This window comes from Podarcis raffonei, chromosome 3 (assembly GCF_027172205.1).
Source record: "Podarcis raffonei isolate rPodRaf1 chromosome 3, rPodRaf1.pri, whole genome shotgun sequence".
Lineage (NCBI taxonomy): Eukaryota > Metazoa > Chordata > Lepidosauria > Squamata > Lacertidae > Podarcis > Podarcis raffonei.
Window position 1 is genome coordinate 108388046 of NC_070604.1, and position 23215 is coordinate 108411260.

General features: G+C 41.5%; 1 protein-coding gene across 2 annotated transcripts in view; it reads left to right on the forward strand.

The window, feature by feature from the left end:
* Positions 1-23215, forward strand: part of DHX57 (DExH-box helicase 57) — a 29341-nt gene that overhangs the window by 2918 nt on the left and 3208 nt on the right. For both annotated transcript variants that reach the window (XM_053383494.1, XM_053383495.1), the window contains exons 3-21: positions 397-543; positions 1547-1720; positions 2428-3248; positions 6109-6284; positions 6764-6885; positions 8046-8241; positions 9368-9492; positions 11065-11198; positions 12791-12845; positions 13078-13283; positions 14554-14670; positions 15034-15130; positions 16199-16372; positions 18054-18254; positions 18975-19251; positions 20231-20326; positions 20441-20524; positions 22463-22600; positions 23133-23207. In XM_053383494.1, the coding sequence (XP_053239469.1) occupies positions 397-543; positions 1547-1720; positions 2428-3248; positions 6109-6284; positions 6764-6885; positions 8046-8241; positions 9368-9492; positions 11065-11198; positions 12791-12845; positions 13078-13283; positions 14554-14670; positions 15034-15130; positions 16199-16372; positions 18054-18254; positions 18975-19251; positions 20231-20326; positions 20441-20524; positions 22463-22600; positions 23133-23207 (3415 nt within the window). The remainder of the gene's footprint in view (positions 1-396; positions 544-1546; positions 1721-2427; positions 3249-6108; positions 6285-6763; positions 6886-8045; positions 8242-9367; positions 9493-11064; positions 11199-12790; positions 12846-13077; positions 13284-14553; positions 14671-15033; positions 15131-16198; positions 16373-18053; positions 18255-18974; positions 19252-20230; positions 20327-20440; positions 20525-22462; positions 22601-23132; positions 23208-23215) is intronic.

The window sequence follows — 23215 nt, forward strand, 5'->3', positions numbered from 1 at the left end:
GTATTTGGGGGCGGGTCTTTTAAAAGATGACTAAATAACCCACAGAAACGCACTGTAACTTTTGCACCACAATTTCTGTGCCCAACTACATTAATCCAGCTTGTCTGTTTAAATATACTGTGGTTATTATGGGGCTTGTCACAGATCCTGCACTTAGCTGTGTCAAATATTCTGGTGACTTTGCTTGCCTTCTTTGAATTTCCTAGCAACAGAATAGGGGTTTTTCCAACATGACCTGCTTAGGAACTTTCTTGATGGTCTTAGCTAGTTAGGAGACAAAATGACCCATACAACTGTTCTTATGTTCAGCATAGCTTACAGTGTGCATGTATTTTCCATTACTTGAATAAATTAGAATGTATTGTGCTTCTTTTGTTTTGTTTTTAATATATCAAGCTCTGCTAACAGAGGACATGGACAGACCAGACAAGCACCCAAAACAAAGATGCCTCTTCAGACTCTGTACATGACTTCCGATAATCAGATGAGGGTGAAAGAACTTCTTCGTGAGCTGCAAGGACAAGAGCTGGCTGCTGGTTCAGAGTCAGTTTTCTAAGCATAAATAATTTCTTCATTAAACAGATACTATGACATGTTGAAGGACTGAATATGAACACCCTTTAGTTATTCTCAGATTTTATATTCAAAGTTCAGAATGGACTGTGACAGATGTGGTTGAGCAGCCTTTCTAGAGAAAGAAACAAAGTCTCAGGGTGGCTCCACAGCTTACATGGCAAGCACTATGATGGATACATAGTGTTTCCTGCAGCAAACTTGTAAAGTATGGATGCCATAATAATATGAGACTTGAATTTCTGAATTACTGCTTGATTCACTTGAACCTGCCTTGTTGAGTCTATGGAGACTGCTGTTTGAGGTGGGTGGTTGATGGGGCCATCACTGTGATGACCTCATTGCTTATGGAACTCCCTCCCAAGAGATGTGTGTCAGATGGTTACTTGCTTAGACTGGAGTAACAGTAAACACATCTTTTTAGCATTGCTCTTAATGAACAGTGAAAGCTGCTGCTGAGTTTTACGCTGCTAAGTTTTATTTTTATAAGGTTTTGTAATGATTTATCATTGTGGTACTTATTGTTTTGTTTATATTTTATGATGTGCCTTGTGAGTTTGCTAAATTGAAAAAGCAGGGTAGTATAAATATTGGGTTAGATTCAGACTTACCTTTTTGCCCAGGTTTTCTCTGACCCATAATATTGGACGCTGCTGTACATATTTGAATCCTCTGAATTTCTATTTTATTTGCTTTTATGTATTTTTTGATGTTTTGTTGGTTTTAGGGTGCATTTTTTATTTGATGTTCGTTTTTCACACTATACACCGCTTAAAGATTTTTGAAATGTTAAGTGGTTTATAAGTATTTACAAATAGGGGACCAAGTGCAAAGATCCTGGCTTAGTTCTGAATGTTTTGGATAGCTAAACTGAGTTGCCTGAGTAGCTATATTGAGCAGAGAGTTCCAGAAGTTTGCCTTATCCCTAAGACTATTGCTTCTAAAAAAAGCATACTGCTTTCTTTTTTTCCAGGATGCTTGTATCAGGTGAAGATGACTGTGATGAATTGGATTACTTGGAGGATGAGCACGCCTGGTCAGATGGGCAATCAATTTCTAAAAAAAGCACAAATGCTTCTTATCAACCACCTGTGAGCCATGTTCTAGAGACTGAAGTCTCTTCATTTGCTGTGCACAAACTATCCAGGTAATTATTGTCTCTCTAACAAAATGGAAAATATTAGTCAGGAGGTGGGGTGCTAAAAACCTGCATAGCTGCAATTACGTGAATGAGTGTGGAATGGGACATTTAACACACAATCAAAGTGGCACCCTCCACCCACCAATACACTCCCAAATAGAGCCGAAAAAGAGCAGTTATGTAACATTATGTAAGGTGGAATGGGGATCCTTTTTCCCCTAGGGGCCAGAATCCCACATGGCCCCTCTTCTGGGGCCCACGGGCCAGTGTTTACTGAGGCCAGAAGTAAAAGTGTATAGAGCCATGCAAACATTGGAGGTTTCTACACCTCATCTACATGTCCCCATCCAGACAAGCAAGAAGCATTGTCATAATTCAAGAACACATTCTAGCCAAGCTAAAGCACTCAAGGTGGGTGCTAAGCATGGCCAGTGAAGGATGAGGCCTGGGAAGAGCACTGGAGGCTGGATGGCCACATTTGGAACCCAGGCCTGAGCTTCTGCATCCCAGTGTAAGGCATACCATTAGAGCAAATTTCTGCAACAAGCACAAGTTGTACATTTTATTCCAGTTGCAGAAACTGCACAGTGTAGACACCTGCTTCTTGCTACACTACAGGATAACAGCAAGCATCCTTTAAACATAGTGGGAATGCTTGCTCTTGTGTAAACGTTCTGGTATGTGCACCTACAATGCATTTCTTTTCTTTCTAGGTACGGCTTTGATAGCGAGCGTTGCCAAGCTATGCTGAAATCTTGTAATAGTAACATTGGGGCATCCCTGGAGCTCTTACTCCTGCAGTGCTTTTCAGAAAAATTCGGGGAGAGGATGCAGATCACAGAAACTGCCGCTCAGACAAGTATGGAAGATTGTTTGGAACAAAGGCAAGAGGAAGCATTTGCCCTCCGTTCGATATGTGGAGACAAATTTGTGGAAAGAATTAATAACAGGGTCTGGACTGTTGCATTAGACTTGGCATACTTGACAGAGTTGCTCAACAAGCCAAAAGAAGGGAATAGCAACACCAGTAATGGGCTAAAGCCAGCTTCCCTGGAAATCTGTAAACACTATCTCCAAGGAGATTGCAGGTTTGGATCGAGATGCAAGTTCAGGCATGATTCTCGAAACAAGCAAAAAGGCCTTCCAAGCGTCAAGGAGGATGCTCATCTCAGAGTTAATGCTCCTGTGTATGAACTTGAAATAAGATTTCCTGAGGATAACAAATACCCTTATCAGCCTCCCCTTGTGGCATTCTATACCACTAATGAGAAGCTGCCATTGGCTTGCCGGTTGCACATTGCTGAATTCCTTTATGAAAAGGCCATAATATCGTCGGAGTCTAACGAACCTGTTGTTTATGCTTTTATAACAAGCCTAGAGGATGAAGCTGAAGTAACAAAATTGCTTAGTAAGACTTCTCACAGATACAGTGCTCCTCCTTTGCCTCTGGCAACACCCTTGTCAAGTACAGTGACAGGTGTTCATAAGCAAGAGATTCCTAGCAGCTCTCATGTTCCTTCCCGGATTTCAGAAGGTATATACTACTTCATATATCCTTATTGAAACTCGTACACATATTAAAAAACAGGCTGTGTATGCAGTTTTGAGGGTATGGGTTCTGCTCCCAATTGGTATTTCTAGAGAACAGCATGTATTTCACACAAGTCGGTGTGTGAAAATGAATAAAAACTATGTTACAAAAAAAGATAATAATTAAAAAGTAATTAGCCACAAATAGAATTAAGAAGTTATTAAACATAAGCAGATCTTTTAATAGACTGTTTTAATTCTATTAAAACTACAAATAATAACAAAAAAACAAAACATCACAGTACCAGCCCTTTTAAACTTTAAAACTATGTCTCTGAGTTAGTGGAATCATTGCAATAAAGATTTCAATGTCATGTAAATTGAAACCACAAAATACCAGCCACAGTATTTCATTATTCTCCAATTGGGATAGAATACAGTGGTACCTTGGGTTAAGTACTTAATTCGTTCCGGAGGTCCGTTCTTAACTTGAAACTGTTCTTAACCTGAAGCACCACTTTAGTTAATGGGCCTCCTGCCGCTGCTGCGCCGCCAGAGCACGATTTCTGTTCTCATCCTGAAGCAAAGTTCTTAACCCAAGGTAATATTTCTGGGTTAGCAGAGTCTGTAACCTGAAGCGTATGTAACCCGAGGTACCACTGTACTAGGTTAAAATACTTTAAGTTCCACAGGGCGGGCGCCACTACCAAGAAGACCCTCTGCCTGGTTCCCTGTAGCTTTGCTTTTCGCAATGAGGGAACCGCCAGAAGGCCCTCGGCGCTGGACCTCAGCGTCCAGGCAGAACGATGGGGGTGACGATGCTCCTTCAGGTATACTGGGCCAATAATACTGTACAGGTGGGGACAACCATTGAGAGCTGTGAAAATAGGATTGTTTTCCTTTATAGCAAGTTTAAATAAGAGTCGGCAAATATGGGTCAATTGGTGAATGAAGAAAGCTGCAAGGCCTGGAGTGGGGGGTGAGGATCCTTGGAAATGAATAAATTATATTGTAAGATGAAAAGCCCAATTAAAAATAAAACTCTCTCTCTATATATATATTTCTATTTACATTAATGAAGGAGACTGCTTCAGATGAGTTGTCCTCTCCAACTTAATGGAAAATTCTTGTCAGTAAGAGATTTGTGTGTCAGTGAGAGAGTGTTTATTTTTAGCTCAGAACATAAATCCATACTGAAGCATAATAATATACCAAAGAAAAATGCTCATAAAAACTATAGATGAAGTAGCACATAAGCAGTGAGTTAAAAAAATAGCAGCTAAAACCAGTAAAAAGATTCTATGCTCCACTTGAAGTCCATGAATAGAAGAAGGATTTTGTGCAGTACCTCAAAAATACCTCTGTTAACTACTGTATAGCACTTGCCTAAATTTGCTTGCATTGTGTCCATTATTGGCTGTTTTCTGTTATACTATATTTGCTCACGACACTGTGCACAAGTGAAGCAAATTTTAAAACAGTTGGCCTGATACAAAATGAAAGGGAGTGGGGGAAATGCTGCTGTGGGAAACTTTTACAACAAAAGGAAACAATACTAGGATGTTTTGGAAATGCAGGTGAATTCAGAAGGGAGTGACTTGGACAGCTGCAGTAAACAGTTGTAGGGGGAGAGTGTGAGAAAACAGAATAGCGGTCTCTTACAGTGAAATGTTATTCTTGTCAGGAATTTTTCTCGGTGAAGGCTTGTAGCTCAGTGGCAAAGAACATATTTTGCATGGATTTAATCTCTCGCATCTCCCAATAAGGCTGGAAAAGACTCTTGTCTGAAACTCTGGAGAGTTACTGCCAGTTATTGTAGACTCTTCTGGGCTTGATGGTCCAAGGCAACTTTGAGAGCCAGTGTGGTGTAGTGGTTAAGAGCAGTGGACTCGTAATCTGGTGAACCGGGTTCGCGTCTCTGCTCCTCCACATGCAGCTGCTGGGTGACCTTGGGCTAGTCACACTTCTCTGAAGTCTCTCAGCCCCACTCACCTCACAGAGTGTTTGTTGTGGGGGAAGAAGGGAAAAGGAGATTGTTAGCCGCTTTGAGACTCCTTAGGGTAGTGATAAAGCGGGATATCAAATCCAAACTCCTCCTCCTCTTCTTTCTAGGTTCTAGAGGTCAACTCAATACTAAGCCAGTAAAGACCTCATTCTAGCCTCTAGAATTGGCACTCCTGTAGCGAGTGGCCTACCCAGTGATCATATTGTTTAGTTCAAGTCCTCATGTGAGTCCTTTATAACGTATTGTCAGTTTCCTTGTCCCCAATCCATGTACAGTGGTACCTCGGGTAACATATGCTTCAGGTTACAGACTCCTCTAACCCAGAAATATTACCTCGGGTTAAGAACTTTGCTTCAGGATGAGAACAGAAATCGTGCTCCGGCGGCGCAGCAGCAGCAGGAGGCCCCATTAGCTAAAGTGGTGCTTCAGGTTAAGAACAGTTTCAGGTTAAGAACAGACCTCCAGAACGAATTAAGTACGTAACCAGAGGTACCACTGTAAGTGGTGACCACTTGCAAGGGCAGTGCATCATGGGCAGAATTCACGATGGGAGATTTCCCAAAGAATAGTGCCGCAGGTGATGGAGAACTCTCTGTTGCCAATGCATGCCAGTCCCTGTGATGAGGATAGCACACTGGTTGGGAGCTCTGGTCTTCCAGACTTAAGCTCCCATCATTCCTTGCCAGCATGGCCAATAGTCGGGGATTATGGGAGTTGCAGTACAGCAGCAACTGGAAGGCCACAGATTTCTTCTCCCTGATCTAGTGAAATGTTATGTTATTAAAAAAAACCCCACCCCTGAAGACTGGTTAGCTAATGTTTCAGTATGGTGTTTGTTAAGATGCTTTCTGTTTTTAAGCAACCAAGGAGTTGGTAACTGAAGAGGATGATGACGACAACGACGAAGAGGAGCTGCAGACAGTTCACGTAGAGAAAGAGAGTTATGTGAATCTCAGGCGAAAGAAGTACAGGACCTTAGCAGAGCCAACTTGCAAAGAAAATTATAAAATTTGCCGTCAGTTCAGGATAAAGAAGGTACATATGTAAACATTGGAAGATAAGTGGCAGAGTTACATTTATAACGTATTTTCAGCTACATTTAAAAAACAAACAATTTGCTGTGTGTACGTATAATAGCTGGTGGGAGGTAGGAATTGATAGCAAAATCCAGGAAAGAATCTTGAAGTTCTGGATATGCAGTAGAACCCTTAATATCTATATTTTGTTTTGTATTTAAGACCGTTTTATCTCAGAGCTGCTTCCTATGCTAGAATTTCTTGTATCTTGAAAAAATATCTGTATGCTTATGTTCTTTATATGTGGGATCAATAGCAGTTACATCTGTTTTCCTGTAAAGACTTGTATCTACTGAATTAATGGAAGACAGTCTAGAAACTGTGTGCCTTCTCTGGATGTGTGTGAACTATAGTAAACAAACAAAGAAATTCATGTAATTGTGGATCATAAATTGAGCAGTAACAGGCAGCTACTGACAATCCACATATATTTGTCAGTCTTCTAGGCACTACCAGTCCATATTGCAAGAACGACAGAAACTTCCTGCATGGGAAGAGAGAGAAACCATTCTTAAATTGCTGAACAAATATCAGGTCCTGGTTGTGAGCGGTATGACTGGGTAAGATATAAAACTGTCTGCACACTTGAACACCATGTTAATACTTACTATGTGAAAAGCAGTCTGTCTCTGCCTACAAAACTCAAAAGGGACCTTCCCTTCAGGCAAGAAAAATGAGAGGGTTTGAAGTCAATAGTTACAGCAAAGGTATGTATGGTGGAGCTTTTCTTCCTCCTAGTTATATCTGGCTATCTGTCTCATCTAGGCTAAACTCTCCTCCCCCTCCCAACTGCTAGAGCAGATGAATTGAGATTAGGCCGAGAGAGAGAAAATAGTTGAAGGAGGAAAAAACCCAGGCAGCGTGCCTCCTTTCCTCTAAGTGTTGAATTCAAGCTGTCTCGCATTTTATTGCCTGTAGAACAGGAATCTTCAGGGGTCTGAACTGGCAGAACTGGCACGCTCTGTATATGGAAGGAGCATCATTTGCCCAGTTCTTAGGGATGCCCAGTTCTTAGGGATACTCAGAGAGTATCCACTCCACCACCAAACCCAAGGTCTGATAAGTCCAGTGTTTCCTGGTCTCTGCCACGCCTTCAGCAAACCCATCCAAAGAAGATCTGAAAGATCTTGCAGGAAGCATTGTGGTTTGCCAATTGGAAGAGACCATATCCTGTGGGAGCACAACAAAACTTGACTCTTAGAATGAAATAAGATTTTGCTCCAATTTGGAGTCAGGAGAGTATTTCTATACGGCTAGCCTACATTTCAGGTTTGGAATAAATAGTGCAGAAAATAATAGCTCCTGGCTTGAGCTGGTTTGTACAATTGCAATCCTTATTAGACAATATTGCACAAAGATTGCTTCTTTTGATTTCTGTTATGTTAACAAGGGTTCTTCATTGGTGTTAGTGGCAGATTCAATTTTACATTTATTTAAATGGAAGAATATATATAAATGGGAACCAGGAAGGTGAAATATAACTCACCTTTTATTATAGTTTTTTTGTTTTATTGCCATTGTATTCTACTGATTTGTTAGCTTCCTTGAGACCAGGGATTTATTTATGTTTAAGTAGCATAAAGATTAGTTTTCCCTGGACAACAGGTTTGGAGTGTATTGATATATGAGGAGGTCAGGCTGTCTCCTGCAACACCCCTTAACATGTTGCTTGAGGGAGAGGAGAATTTTCTTTTTTATTTCATTCCTCTCCTTCATGCAGATGTGGAAAGACCACTCAGATTCCTCAGTTTATCTTGGATGCCTCCCTAGAAGGTCCTCCCAGTAATTTAGCCAACATCATCTGCACCCAGCCTCGCAGGATCTCTGCCATTTCTGTGGCTGAACGTGTAGCCAAGGAGCGAACGGAGAGAGTTGGGGTCACAGTCGGATACCAAATTCGGCTAGAAAGCGTAATGGTTGGTTGGTTTTTACTTTGTTTTTATTCCAGTGACGTCACGGGTGCAAGCCAATAGACACTCACATCTAATTTCCCCCCATCCCCCCCCCCAGCAGTGAATTCTCAAATAGACATTGAACTGTTATTGTTGTTGTTTTATTAGTCCAAAGGGTAGACCTTTTTTTCTAGCTGTGCTGGTGGGGAGAGTTGAAGGATAGTATCAAGGGGCTATGCAAGAGCACTGGAGTGTTGTGCAGCTTCCATTAATGTTTTTTTAAAGAAACATGTTTAAAAAGAAAGCAAACAACAGCTGAACATCTCAGAAAGCTGAATTCTGTTCTGGGTACCAAAATCCATGAGTGTGCAGTGTGTTGTAGATCCATAGAATACTCGGAATCCTGGTAACACAAAGAGGCACAAGCTGCATTCAAAGCTAGTTTCTGAGAGAGTGACTGCTGCCAGAAATAGTCTCCGCTTTTAAATAACTTTTTTGTAAAAAGAAGAAGCTTGCTGTTTCACTGTGATATTTTCTATGGGTCTCTGCCCCCCACCCAACTTTCCTGCTGAGAGGTGAGTGGGTGAGTGATAAGGCCTTCTTTACTGTGGCACCCAGACTCTGGATTTCCCACCCTGGCACAGAGCTGATCTTTAAGCCCCAGTCAAAAGCTCTTCCATTTGCCAAGTTGTTGGTGGCACTCAGTTGGTGACTAATCTTTGTTTTCTTCCGAGCTGCTACATCTGTTCGCCGTCGTTTTATTTGTTTTAGTGTCATTAGATTGTTTTACTGCTTGTTGTGCACTGCTTTTCTGCACGAGAGAGGAGGAAGACGTGTCTGCTCATTCCTAGTTCCCTCTACTGTATTTGAAGGGATTGCAACACTATCTATGCACTGGCCCTTGATGTTTGCTGAACATGCTTTTCCAGCCAGTGACCAAACTATGGCAAGGAATTTTAATCAGCTAATTTCCCATATTTTTTACTTCTGCTATTCATAGGAAGGAACAACACACTTTTCTGGACAAGATCCATGGAAATCTGAATAAGGCACTAGAGTGTAATCTAAGCAGTGACAGTGATAGGATTAAATAAGGGGAAGAAACTGATTTAGTTGGTGATCTTATTGTCATTTTCTCTCTTCTTTCAAGTCTTCAGCTACCCGGTTGTTGTACTGTACAACTGGAGTGCTTCTGAGGAGGCTTGAAGGGGACATGAGTTTAAAAGGAGTCACCCATATTATCGTTGATGAGGTTCATGAGAGAACAGAAGAAAGGTAACACAGCCTGTTGGTTTCACTTCTACTATTCATGTATTTCATATTTCCTCTCCTGCTCTTCTTACTCAAGTGTGGAATGCGAGTGGTTAAGAGTGTCTGAATAGGACCTGGGAGACCCAAGTTCAAATCTTAGCTTGCTATGGAACTTACAGAGTGACTTTGGGCCAGACAGCCTAGCCTACCTCACAAGGGTAGTGTTGAGGATAAAGTGAAGAGGAAGGAAAGCCATGTTTGCCACCTTGAGCTCCTTGGAGAGCAGGTGGGATATATATGTAATATATATTTTACGAAGTAAATACATGATTTACACCTCTTCATCCTTGCCACAACTCTGTAAGGTGAATTAGGCTGAGGGGTAGCAGTTTGTCAAGTGTTTAGTCAGTGAGGATTTGAACCCAGGTCTCCCCAATCCTAGTCTGACACACTAATCCATCCTTCCCCAACCTGGTGCCCTCCAGATGTTGGTCTGCAACTGTCATCGGCTCTAGCCAGAGTGGCCAGTGTGAACAGTTTTGGTAAATATATTGCCTGAGAAGCAGTATGTTTGTTGGATGGGTAATAGATAAATGATGATGGTAGTTGTAACTCATAATAACCCAGAGAGCATCTGCTTGGAAGAAGGCTGCTGCTAATTATGAAACCACACTGCCTACCATAATCTTGCTTGTTTTCAAATATATGGTAACATTATTTTAAAAATCCTTATACAGTGGTACCTTGGTTCTCAAACTTAAATCTGGTTCGAGAGTTCGTTCGACTCCCAAAACCGCTCAAAAACCAAGGCACGGATTCCAGTTGGCTGCAGGAGCTTTCTGCACTCTAGCGGAAGCCATGTCGGACATTTGGCTTTTGAAAAACATTCGCAAACCGGAACACTCTTGAGTTTGCGTCGTTCGAGAGCCAATTTGTTTGACAACTAAGCTGTTCGGGAACCAAGGTACCACTGTAGGTCAGTAGTATCACTTACAAATTGGCAGCTGACTTGAGGCCATATTTGAACTTTACCTCCTCTACACTGGCTTCAGTGACCCACAAACAATAATGTATCATTATTATACAATAATGCAGTAGTTGTGAAATGATAAACAAGTAGCCTGCTAAAGCTTCACCCCTAGATGTGGATATCCCATTAAAATATCCAAAGCAGAAAATGCAGTAAACACTGTGTGCCATGTCCTTCATCCATACACTCCAGGCTGCTTTAATTTTCTGGTGGCTGTGATTTTATGATGCAGATACACGCTTTGAGAACATACCAGCATGTGCTGCAAAATTAACACACTCCAAAATATATCCGTTCAGCTGCAAAGGACTAGGCTGTTGTTTCCCTCCACCTCCACATTATGCAGAGGAGGCTTGTTTGCCTAAGAGACAGAACAGAGTATTGTATTTTTGTCCCTCCCTGTGATTGTTGTTGTTTTTAATGAGGAGATGTGTATTCGTTTTTGTTTGTTATAAGAGAAAGCTTAAAATAAGGGTCTTTGATTGCTGCCAGGATGGTAGTGGAGCTTCAGGGAATTGCAGATGAACACTGAAGAGCTTCAAATGTCTTTTCTTTATTTTCTCCAGTGACTTCTTGCTGCTGATTTTGAAAGATATCATGTCTCAGAGGCCAGACCTGCGCATTATAATGATGAGTGCTACCTTGAATGCAGAGCTCTTTTCTCAGTACTTTAACTCCTGCCCTGTTGTTAGCATACCAGGTGAGAACCAGTCTAATTATTTTCATTATCCATCTTTCATTATCCATCCATCTCTTCACAGCAGAGGTGGGGAACCTGTGGCCCTCCAGATGTTAATGGACTCAACTCCCAACAACCGCAGCTGGCATTGGAATCAGCTGGTAACATCTGGAAGGCCCAGTAACATCTAAAAGGCCACAGGTCCCCCTACTTTGCTTCACAAGTTACTTTTCATTGGTTAGCATTTTCTCTGTTCTAACTGTTCTTAAACAGTTTATAATATTATCTCGGCAACATAGTTACTAAAAATGTCTGAGTTCAGGAAGGTATATTAATTTTAAGAATGTAATTAGAGCCCTGTTGCACTAAACTCCATTTAGTGATTGTTTCCCACCGTAGCCAGCTGCTGGGAAGCTCCCAAGCAGAGCACAAAGGCATAATTAATACTTGCTTGTTGTTTGTTTTATTATACATTAGCTACTGGTGCCTACTGGACACATACATTTTTGTATCCTTACATTTAGCTATCTTGATTAGTCAACTGATAGTAACTACCTTCTTGGGAAGTCGTCTCAGCTAAATCAATCCAAAGATGTTAAAACTAAATAAGGCAGCCTAACATATAAGAATTATGTGATATTATAAATAACAATATTTTGCATCATGTTCTGTCTCACATTCTGCCTCATATATATAACATGCAACCTAAATACTATAAATGTGCTCTGTTTTTAGATTCAGTAGAGTACTGCTGAGGTGAAAATACCCTTCTCGGGACAGGTCAGATCAGATCAGAATAGGGTAATACTGAACTTCTTGTACAGCCCTTTTAGTGGCTCAAAGCACTTCACGTGCATTGTGTAGAGCAACAGCTTTGAGATGGTTTTTATTATACATTTTTGTATTGTTTTTATTTGAATGTGATCTGCCCTGAAATGAAGGGCAGGCTAGACATCTTATAAATAAATAACTGTAACTCTTACTGACCTACCCTACAAGGTTGTTTTATTAATATTCTCCATGTTGATACATACCTCCACCCATTCCAGGCCTAAATCAAAAGCTTTGGTGGCCAAGCTGGAAAATCAAATTCCCTCTCCCTCTCCCACATGCATACAGCTATGTGATTTTTAAAAGACATATGGGAAAGTTTTAGTGTTTGGTGTTGTATTGTGATTTTACTATTTTTTTGTTGAGAGCCGCCCTGAGTAGCTGGAGCAAGCCAGTCAGATAGGTGGCATATAAATACTAATACTAATACTACTACTACTAATAATAATAATAATAATAAAATAGTACACATGAAGTATAATTCTTCTTTAAATTGCTGGGCACTAAGCAGTGGGCTGTGCCCCATGCGTCAGATCTTGCCCTTTCCTCATACTGCTGTCCTTAATGTTGCCCAAACCTGCCACCTGAGGCAGCTGTCTCACTCTTCCTTATAGTGTAGGTTGAAATATTGTTAAAACACAACCAACTTTTTTAGCTAATACAAGTGGGAATGGTGTATGGGTAGAAATGGAGGTGGTTCCATTCCTCTAACTCCAGTTTTGATGAAGTAATTTGCCTCTTCCTATATTACTATATTACTGTGTTTCTCATCTCTCTTTTAGGTAGGACGTTCCCCGTTGATCAGTTTTTTATAGAAGACGCTATTACAGTGACTCGGTAAGCTAGGAATCTCCAATGTCTATGGACATTTAACATGCCTTGTACATAAATTTGTACGACTGCTGTGTATTCAGACTTTGAAAAAAAATTCTTTGGGTTCTACCTTGTTGTCAGAAATGACACCGCACAGCCCACAAGGTCTAAGCAACTGTTTAGAGCAGTCATCCATCTAGAAAGCAAGGTTTGCAAATGGCTTTTCCCCATACCCAATTTCTCTGTTTGCATTCAGGTATGTCTTGGAGCATGGCAGCCCATATATGCGTCGAGCAAAGCAAAGTGTGGACAAGAAAGAAAGACACCTGAGGACTGCTGCAGAGGAAGTAGATTACGACCTAAGGCGTTCTGGCCTGATGCAAAGTACAGTGGCTGTGGCTGCCAAAGATTCAGTTCCAGACCAGCAACTAACATTCCAGCAGTTACTGATCCGCTACAAAGGTAATATTTATGCAATGTGCATTGCTGCCAATAATTTTTAAGAGTTTATTATCGGTAAATATATTGTACATATGACCAGAAAGGCATTTTCAAACCTGTACATGTACATGTACATGTCACAACCTTGGGCATATAGCTCTAGTGCAAAGGTCTTGAGACCTGTATGTTGAGAGGGTTCCTATTCTCTTGTCAGACAGACAGATAGATGCTCAATGCTCTTGTGAGAATTTCTCATTGCACATGTTATTTCTCTCTTATACTAGAGAATCATTGTTTTTTTCACCATTTCTTAAATTTCTGTACCACCCTTCATTGGAAGATCACAGGGTGGTTTGCAATATAAAAACTCAAAAATACATACAGTGGTACCTCTGGTTACGAGCTTAATTCGTTCCGGAGGTCCATTTGTAACCTGAAACCGTTCTTAACATGAGGCGTGCTTTCGCTAATGACGCCTCCTGCTGCTGCCACGCTTCTGGCGCTCGACTTCCACTCACGTCCCAGGGCAAAGTTTGCAACTAGGGGCATCTACTTCCGGGTTAGCAGAGCTTGTAACCCGAAGCATTCGTAAGGAGGAAGGTACGTAATACGAGGTTCCACTGTAATATAATGATGAATAGAAGCAATGGCCACACATACACGCAGTTTAAAAGGCCATAGATTGTTAAATTAGCCAAACACCTCAGAGAAAAGGGTTGTTTTTGCCTGGTGCCTAAAGAAATGTAACAAAGTTGCCAGGCGAGCCTCCAGAATGGCAAATTCCTCTATTGTATGTGACTTTTCCAGTGTGCAGCTGGAGATACTGAATCATGGCCAAAATGTTTTTCTTTGGAAGGAATGACCCCCCCCCGTCTCACGCACAACCCCCCCCCCCAATTTTCAAATATGTATAAGGCAACATCAGACTTTGATCTTGAAAAAATATGCTATTTGGGTGAATAGAAAGAAGGTATTGGACCAAATGAAATAAATGAGGAAGGCGGTATCAACAGCTGATGGAAACTGCAGGAGGGGAGAGTGCTGCTACACTTGCAGGCTTCTTATAGGCATCTAGTTTGCACTGTGAGAACAGGATGCCAGATTAAAGGGTCCAATGGCCTGATCTAACAGGCTTTTCTTATGTTCTTACCATGAAGCTGCCACAGCTGGACCGCCACTTTCCATCAAGGGTTTGATTCATTTGGAAGTGGCTGTAGTTTGAGTTGCTTACAAAATTCATGACCTTAACAGGGCTTTTCCTTTTTGTTATTATGCTCATTTTCTCTTTCAGGGGTTAGCAAATCAGTATTAAAAACAATGGAGAAAATGGATTTAGACAAAGTAAATCTTGAATTAATCGAGGCCTTACTGGAGTGGATCGTCAGTGGCGAACATTCGTATCCACCAGGTAACATGATGAGAAACACATGACCTATTTTACAAGCCTATGCAGCTCAGTTGCACCAAGAAGACCGTTTCCTGCTTTCTTTTGTTGAAGTTCTACTCTGCTCTCCCTCTTTCTAAAAGGAAACTAGCTTTTTGACGTACGGTTTCGAAGCATAATAGGACTTTTCCCAGAGTTAGGATCCTCAGGAGGAAAAAATTCTTACTTACGTTGATGTTGAATTTAATCTTACCGTAACATGTAATGCAGTAGAGGGAGAAAGAGCAATAAATTGTGGTTGCCTTCAGGAGCAAAAATGAAGAGTATATATTGAGTTCTAGAAGACATTTCTATTAATTCTACCATTTTTTATATACTCATATCTAGGTGCAGTACTGATTTTTTTGCCAGGCATGGAAGAAATTAAAACACTGTATAAGCAGTTGCAAACTAATCCACTCTTCAATAACCGGCGCAGCAATCGGTAAATTAAGAATATGCCTAAATATTTTTTAATGAAAAGTAAATTAATTAAAACTGACATTTAATCAACTTTTACATCACTTTAAGTTGCTTATTTAAAAGTATGTGAACATTTTTCTTTCTTGCAGCATCTTTTATCTCTTCCCCCTCCCCAGTATAATTCTCAACTAGTGCATGGAGGATAATATTCTGTACTTCCAAGTTGAACTTGAAAAATAATACTCTTTTTAGCTGGATGCTGCAGAAACATTGGGTTCTACGTTGGTTATAGACTCCTTGAGCTTATTGGATGTAAACCAGTTTATCCCTTAGTTCTTTGGCTTGGTACCCTATTGTGTATCAGGTTACTGCCAGTCAAGAAAATGTATTGGGTCAATTCAGAAGCAGTGCCAAACCATGCTTTGGAGCTACACATGGATGAGTCTTCTGCTCAGAGACTCTGTGTGCTTTGGTTTCTTTCCTTCTGATTTTGCAGCAAATCTGTTTAAACTGAGGCTTGCATGCCTAGATTCCACAAGTTGTCATTTTCTCAGCTCAGACACAACAGCCCACTATGGTTTGTCGCTGAATCAGAAGGAAGAGGGGAAATCTGAGCACAAAAGAAGAACATAGGGGGAAGGACATGAACACAGGACTCCTTCATGGAGTGCCAAACCATGGTTTGGTATTTTGAAGTCTGAATCATCCCATTGTGCAATTTATCAATGTCCTTCATATGGTCTTCTCTGCCTCCCCCACCCTGAAACCGTTGGCACAGTTGAATTACTAAAATATTGATGTGTACCAAATTTGAGGCATGCCACAAGGGTGGGGGAGTTGTAGTGGGTCAGAGAGGAAGGGAAGTCCTGTTGTACCATGATAAGTCCATTCTTCTTATATACAGACACAAATGATATAGAATCATAGAGTTGGAAGAGACCACAAAGGCCATCGAGTCCAACCCCCTGCCAAGCAGGAAACACCCTTGGTTCTCCAGCTCTGGCTAGTATGTAAAAAAAGTGATATAAAAATGGAAAACAAAACCTCACTATAAGCCCTCTAAACCTGTCCTCTGATCTTTTTCTCATAGCTGTGTTGTTTATCCACTTCATTCCTCACTTTCAAGTGAGGAGCAGCAATGTGTGTTCCTTAAGCCTCCTGTAGGGGTCACCAAGATCATCATATCTACAAACATTGCAGAAACCTCCATTACCATCGATGATGTGGTCTACGTGATTGATTCAGGGAAGATGAAAGAAAAAAGGTACCTAGATAATAAAAATAAAAATAATTTATTATTTATACCCCGCCCATCTGGCTGAGTTTCCCCAGCCACTCTGGGCGGCTCCCAATCAAATGTTAAAAACAGTACAGCTTTAAATATTAAAAACTTCCCTGAACAGGGCTGCCTTCAGATGTCTTTTAAAGATAGGATAGCTGCTTATTTCCTTCACATCTGAAGGGAGGGTGTTCCACAGGGTGGGCGCCACTGCCGAGAAGGCCCTCTGCCTGGTTCCCTGTAACCTCACTTCTTGCAATGAGGGAACCGCCAGAAGGCCCTCGGCGCTGGATCTCAGTGTCCGGGCTGAACGATGGGAAAGAGACACTCCTTCAGGTATACAGGACCTGGGCCATTTAGGGCTTTAAAGGTCAGCACAAACACTTTGAATTGTGCTCGGAAATGTACTGGGAGCCAATGCAGATCTCTCAGAACCAGTGTTATGTGGTCCTGGCGGCCAGTCCCAGTCACCAGTCTAGCTGTCGCATTTGCTTAGATAATAAGCAAAAGTACCATGTACAATTTAAATAAATAAAAAAGCTTTGCTAAAATGGGGCCTATACACAATGAGATTTCTACCTGATGGATTTCCTTGTTCCATGTCTCTTGAGCCGGAAGACATTACAAAACTGAAGCCCCAAATCTGCTATTTGCTTCCTGCATTAAGCTGCTACAAGCTTCTCACCCTTCCTTTTTTCCTCTTTCAGTTTCCCTGTGACCAGAACTATTTCTGTTACTGTCTGTCTCAGTTATTACTTCTCCCTTTAAGACCTAACCTTTTCACTCTCATCTTTCTCAACCCATATTTTTCTGCTTGAATTTTTACAGGTATAAAATGGGAAACATGTAGCAATGTTAGTTCACAATGTTCTATAGTGGTGGTATCCACCCCCAGCATTTGTCAAATTGACTCTGCAAACTTTCAGGCAGTAATTAAGGATAATCAAGATTTTAAAACGGTATTGAGATGGATCTCTAGGAATCTAGGAGGTACAAGCATTTGTATGCTGGATACTTCTGCATGACTAATATTTGCAACAGGAGTAAAAATACAACAACAGAATCACATAAGCATGTTAAAAACATAATCAGAATACGAAAATCCAATAATTGGTGTTGCCCAAGTGCCAAGAAAAATAAAAAGTATTTCCCTGGCAGTGAAATTATGATATAGTTGATGCCAGGCAGGTGTCGTTGGAGAGAGCATTTCATAGGTGGGGAGCTTCTATAGAGAAGGCCGTCATCTCATCACCAAAGAACCTCCATTAGAAGTGACATGCAGAGAAGAGCCTCAGATAATGATTTCACAGTCCAGGCAGGAACATATACAGATGCACTGTCCTTTGGGCATTTGGTTCCTAAGCTGTTAAAGGCTTAAAGATCAAAACTAGCACTTTGAATTGAGCCCAGAAACAAATTGGCAGCTATCAGTCAGGCGAGAACTGGTGTTTATATGTTCACACACATCTTCTTGTCCCCGTTAATCATTTAGTTGCTACATTCTGCACTAACTGGTTTCCAAACAGTCTTCGAATGCAGCCCCAAGTACAATGCCTTGCAGTAGCATAACCTGCAAGCATCCAGTTTCCTAACTTTTGTACCTCCCTAGGTTCCGAAAGGCCTATCAGAATATTGCAAAAGCTGTTCCATATCTTCCTCCTTGCAGGTTTGATCCAAGCAAAGGTATGGAAAGCCTGGAGGATACATTTGTGTCCAAAGCCAATGCATTGCAAAGGAAAGGACGAGCAGGCCGGGTAGCCTCTGGAGTCTGTTTTCATCTCTTCAGTAGCCACCATTACAGTCATCACCTTTTGAAGCAGCAGTTACCTGAAATACAAAGAGTGCCTTTGGAACAGCTCTGTCTCAGGTAAGACAGTCTTTCACTGGCAGCCAGAGCATCCCTGAAACAACCTTTACATATCTTGCTGATTGGCATATCTTATACATAGTAATTTGCCCTAGCTCCCATTCTCAAATCCCTCTTCCTGCAACTTCATCCTAATTCTTCTTTAGGGCAAATAATTTTCCATAGTCCTTACTCTACTTCTTGAAAATGTGTGTGTTAGCTTTTATGAATGCCCAGGCTCCGTAATTTGCTGCACTGCTTTAAAGAGAGAAACAGGTAGAGCTTAGGAATTACTATACAAAGCTGCCTCCTCTTTTTTTATTCTATACTGTGTGCAACTCAGGATTTAACACAGGTAGGTACAACATAATGGCTAGGATTTGTAAATCAAATAGACTTGTTCCAATTACTTCACTGCCAGAGAGAAGGCCTGGTTTGGCCAGTGTCTGCAGTTTGCAAGCTTGCCCACAGGCCCAAAATGGTTGGTGAGCCCTACTATATCCTGTTTGATATGGGACGCCGGTGGTGCTGTGGTTCTTTACCTTTAACCTTTTTACCTTATCCTGTTTGTTACTGACTTCTTATGCTTTTCGGTGTCTGCCATTGCCCATCCAGAAAGCAAGACCTCAACAGAAAGTTCTCGGTGGAGGCCTGCTAACATATGTGTATATTATACATTTATGTAGCTGAAGCTAACGTATCCAACTCTGACCAATGATTGTATTTTCTTCTTCCTTCCAGAATTAAGATTTTGGACATGTTCTCCACACAAAGCCTTCATTCAGTTCTCATGCGACTGATTGAGCCACCAGCAGCCGAAACTCTACGTTCCTCAAAGCAACGACTGCAGGATGTCGGAGCCTTAACTTCAGACGAGAAGCTCACACCCTTGGGGTATCATTTGGCTTCCTTGCCTGTTGATGTCAGGATTGGGAAGCTAATGCTGTTTGGCACCATTTTCCGCTGTCTGGATCCAGCACTGACAATTGCAGCAAGCAGGGCCCACAAGTCTCCTTTTGTAAGTGCTGTTGTTTCAAGATATGTCCACGTGTGCAAAGGAATGTTTCCTAAACTCTTAAAACGGAACCTTTTAAACCTATTATATGGTTGAAAGTGGTTTGGGAGAGGTGTCACTTCCCATAGCATAAATACAATTGGGAGGGGGGGATAAAATAGGATAGTTCTGTACATCTTGTAGAATGCAATGTACAAAAGTTCCGTATACCCAGAATACACTGTGTAAATCTGAACTCTGTAGGCTGTATTTTAATTTTACATCTGCCAGTTGTGTAATGGTGTGCTTTCCATAGTTCAGCTATGGAACATGCTCCCATAGGAAGTTGTGATGGCCGCCAACCTAGATGACTTTAAAATAGGATTGGACAAATACATTGAGCACTATCAATGGCTTCTAGCTATGATGGCTGTGCTCTGCCTCCAAGGAGGCAGCAGGTCTTCTGAACACCAGGTGCTGGAAACTGAAGCTTGGGAGTATGCTCTTGTGCTCAAATCCTGCTTGCGGGTTTCCCAAAGGCACACAGGGAGGTTAGGCTGGCCTCAACCAGAGCCAGGGCTTTTTCGGCTGTGGCCCCGATCTGGTGGAATGCTCTGTCACAAGAGACTAGGGCCCTGCGGGACTTGACATCTTTCCGCAGGGCCTGCAAGACAGAGCTGTTCCACCAGGCCTTTGGCCAGGGCACAGTCTGACCCCCCCTCTCCTTCTGTAATCCTCATAGAACTCTAGCCCAATGGTTGCCATTAATTTGACTGAATTGATTTTAGAATGAATTGATTTTAGAATGTATTTCAATTAATTGATTGTGGTTTTATGTAAACTGTGTTATTTTTACTGTTGTTAGCCGCTCTGAGCCCGGCTTCGGCTGGGGAGGGCGGGATATAAATTATTATTATTATTATTATTATTATTATTATTATTATTATTATTAGCTTTGCTAATGTGAGAACAGGTCGCATTATTACGTTCCTTGTTTTAAAAGGTTTCTCCATGGGACAAAAGAGAGGAGGCATTCAAGAAAAAGCTGGAATTTGCAATAGGAAACAGTGATTATCTTGCACTTCTCCAGGCATATAAGGTGAGGAATAAAAGTACACCCTGTAATTGATTACAGAGTTATTGTAGCCATAGAGCCTCCTAATTTTAAGAGATGAGATGGCACGCTATAACAGCTTACATTTTCACTATTTAGGGATGGCGGGCAGCTTCAAAAGAAGGCTATCAAGCAAGTCACACATATTGTAGACAAAATTTCTTATCAGAAAGCGCTCTTCAGGTAAGTTAGCATTATTGCTCACAATTTTGAGTTTTAAAAGTGTATATTGAACCTCATGTCAAATTGTTATGTTCTGCTTTCCTGTTGTGCAATCTTATAATGAAAATATTTTTTATAGGTTTCAACTTTGCATTTATCAGAAAACTCAGTACATGCAAGGCATTTTCTAGGCCAATTTGCTTATACAGTACATTTAAGGTTTTATCCCACTGCATTTCACTATGTTACTTGCAGATTAACTTTAAGATGTGGTACCCAGTGGTGCCGTTCAACAAAATTTTACTCAGACCCATTGAAATGAATGAACCTCACTTAGTCATGTTGATTAATTTCAGTGGGTTTCCTCTGAGTAAAATTTGGTTGACTACTACCCCAGGCTTAACAGTGTGATATATCTGTGTTTATCCTTGGCAGGCAGGCAATGGAAGAGGTGGAAACTGGGTGTAGCATATGATTGGGTTGATTTAAAAATAAAATAAAAATATGCTGCCTTTTTAGATAACTTCAGCTTTTCCAGAAAAGTTGAGGATAATCTCTGATGGATGACAGGATTTAGGGAAATGGATCAACTACTATACCATATAATATTTAATTCCTTAGCTTCTGAGACTGAATTATAAAGGTTAGCACTATGGTTGCCAACCACTGACTGAAATTACCCTAGCTGAAAGGTAGAGTGTGGATCAGCTGTAAAAAAATTCCTCACTGTACTCCTCACACACACACACACAAACGCACACAAGCCTCTCTACACACCCACACACCAAAGATACGTATTTTTATTTATGACGGGGACCATAGCTGAGTGGTACAGCACACGTTTGGGGTCCAAAATTCAACCACCAGCATCTCTCCAGTCTACAAAAATATATAGATAGCACCTGATGGGGAAAAGATCCTGAGATTCTGGAGAGTCCCAATCCAGTACTGGGCCTGTTAGACAAATAGACTTCCTAAAAATCAGTTTCCTATGTACCTAACTCCCGTATTGGCCTGAATATAAGCCGCACCTTTAAAATTGGAGGGGGGGAAAGAAAAAAGACCCAAATATAAGCCGCTCTATTCCTCACTGCTCCTGGCTGCATACGGGGGGGTGGGGCATGCTGCGTTGCTGGTGGCTTTTCCCCTTCCCCGCTCTCTTCCTTTCCGGCCTTGGAGAAGACAGAGACTATGCATGGGGCGGGTGCTGCTTTGCCACTCTCCTGGTGCTGGCTGCAGACTATAAGGTCACGAGTATAAGCCACACTTTAACTTCTCACTGTCAGAATTTGGGGGAAAATGAGGCTTATATACAGGCCAATATGGTATATATGTCAGTGGTTTTTAAGCTTCCTACTTCCAGGGGCATCCATTTTGACTAGCCTATGGAGAAACCGCCTCACATCTGCCAGGGAAATGCTTGCACATTGCAGTTCATTCTGGGCTGTGTTCTAGGGCGTATTCTTAGTTCGGTTAGCACATTGGCCAGTCCTCTTGAGCCTTGCTGCCATTCTATGGGAAGGGAGACTGTGCCCTGGAAAGGCACCCAACACAGTTGCATGTTGCAGGGAAAAATCTGTAGGGGTGGGCAAGCTTGGTTTCACTTTGAATAACCCTTAATAAGTGTTGGAGGTTCAACAGTGCTGCTATGTTACGGAACTACCATACCAGGAGTCCCAACAACCATTCAATATTTCCTCAGAGTACATTTTCACATATTTTTCCACAGTAGATGCAGTTCACATTTCCCAGCATAGCTTTTCCTCTCTTCCCCATTTTTGCAACGGTGGCAGTGGGCAAAATGAAGTCAGCCACAAGCTGGCTGTGATCCATAAGTCTTCTGTGGCTTATCACTGGTGTTTGGAAAGAATGAGAACAGAAGGTGGACATCACTTGACACAGTTCAGAAATCTTAACGCTACTCATTATTCAAAGGTGTTCTTCCTCTCTCCTCCATAGCAAATGGCCAGTTTAAAAAGGCAGCTCACAGAACTGTTGTCTGACATTGGATTTGTGAAAGAGGGACTCAGAGCCAAGGATATAGAAAGGAGGTGGTCTCAGGGAGGGGACGGCGTTCTGGAAGCAACTGGAGAAGAGGTAACAGGAGTGACAATGGAGCTGCCCTGTCTCATTCATCCATTGCCTTTTGTACAAAGTATAAGCTTTTATACGGTGTTCTTCCTCTCATTCTCTGCCACTTTCCTCATCTGTCCAAATAACGGCATTCATTTTTCCCTCCCGCCCCTTCTGACTATTCTACTCTCCTTGTCATGATTTAATGGAACCAAAATGACAGCTAGAACCTCGGGCAGTGTTTTTGTTCAGTGATTTGGAGCTTCCTGATTATGTGAAAACCCTTTTCTTCCCAGCTGATTAAAAAAAGTCCAGAGGTGCCCCCCTTTTTAGGGAGGGGCATATAGGGCCCAGAACCTCTACCACTTAACACTTGAGAGTATTTTTTAAAATAAATAAATAGATGCCTTCATATTTTCTTTAAAAATATCTCTGTAACTATAAGGTCTGGAAGCTTACCTTTACATGAAAGCTGGAATTCTCAAGGTGATGTGCTTACCCAGTTTCATGCAAACTTCTGCACTAACTTGTAGGTACCCTTTTGTTTATATCACAGGCAAATTCTAATGCGGACAACTTCAAGCTGATATCAGCCATATTATGTGCTGCTCTGTATCCCAATGTGGTTCAGGTAAGAGG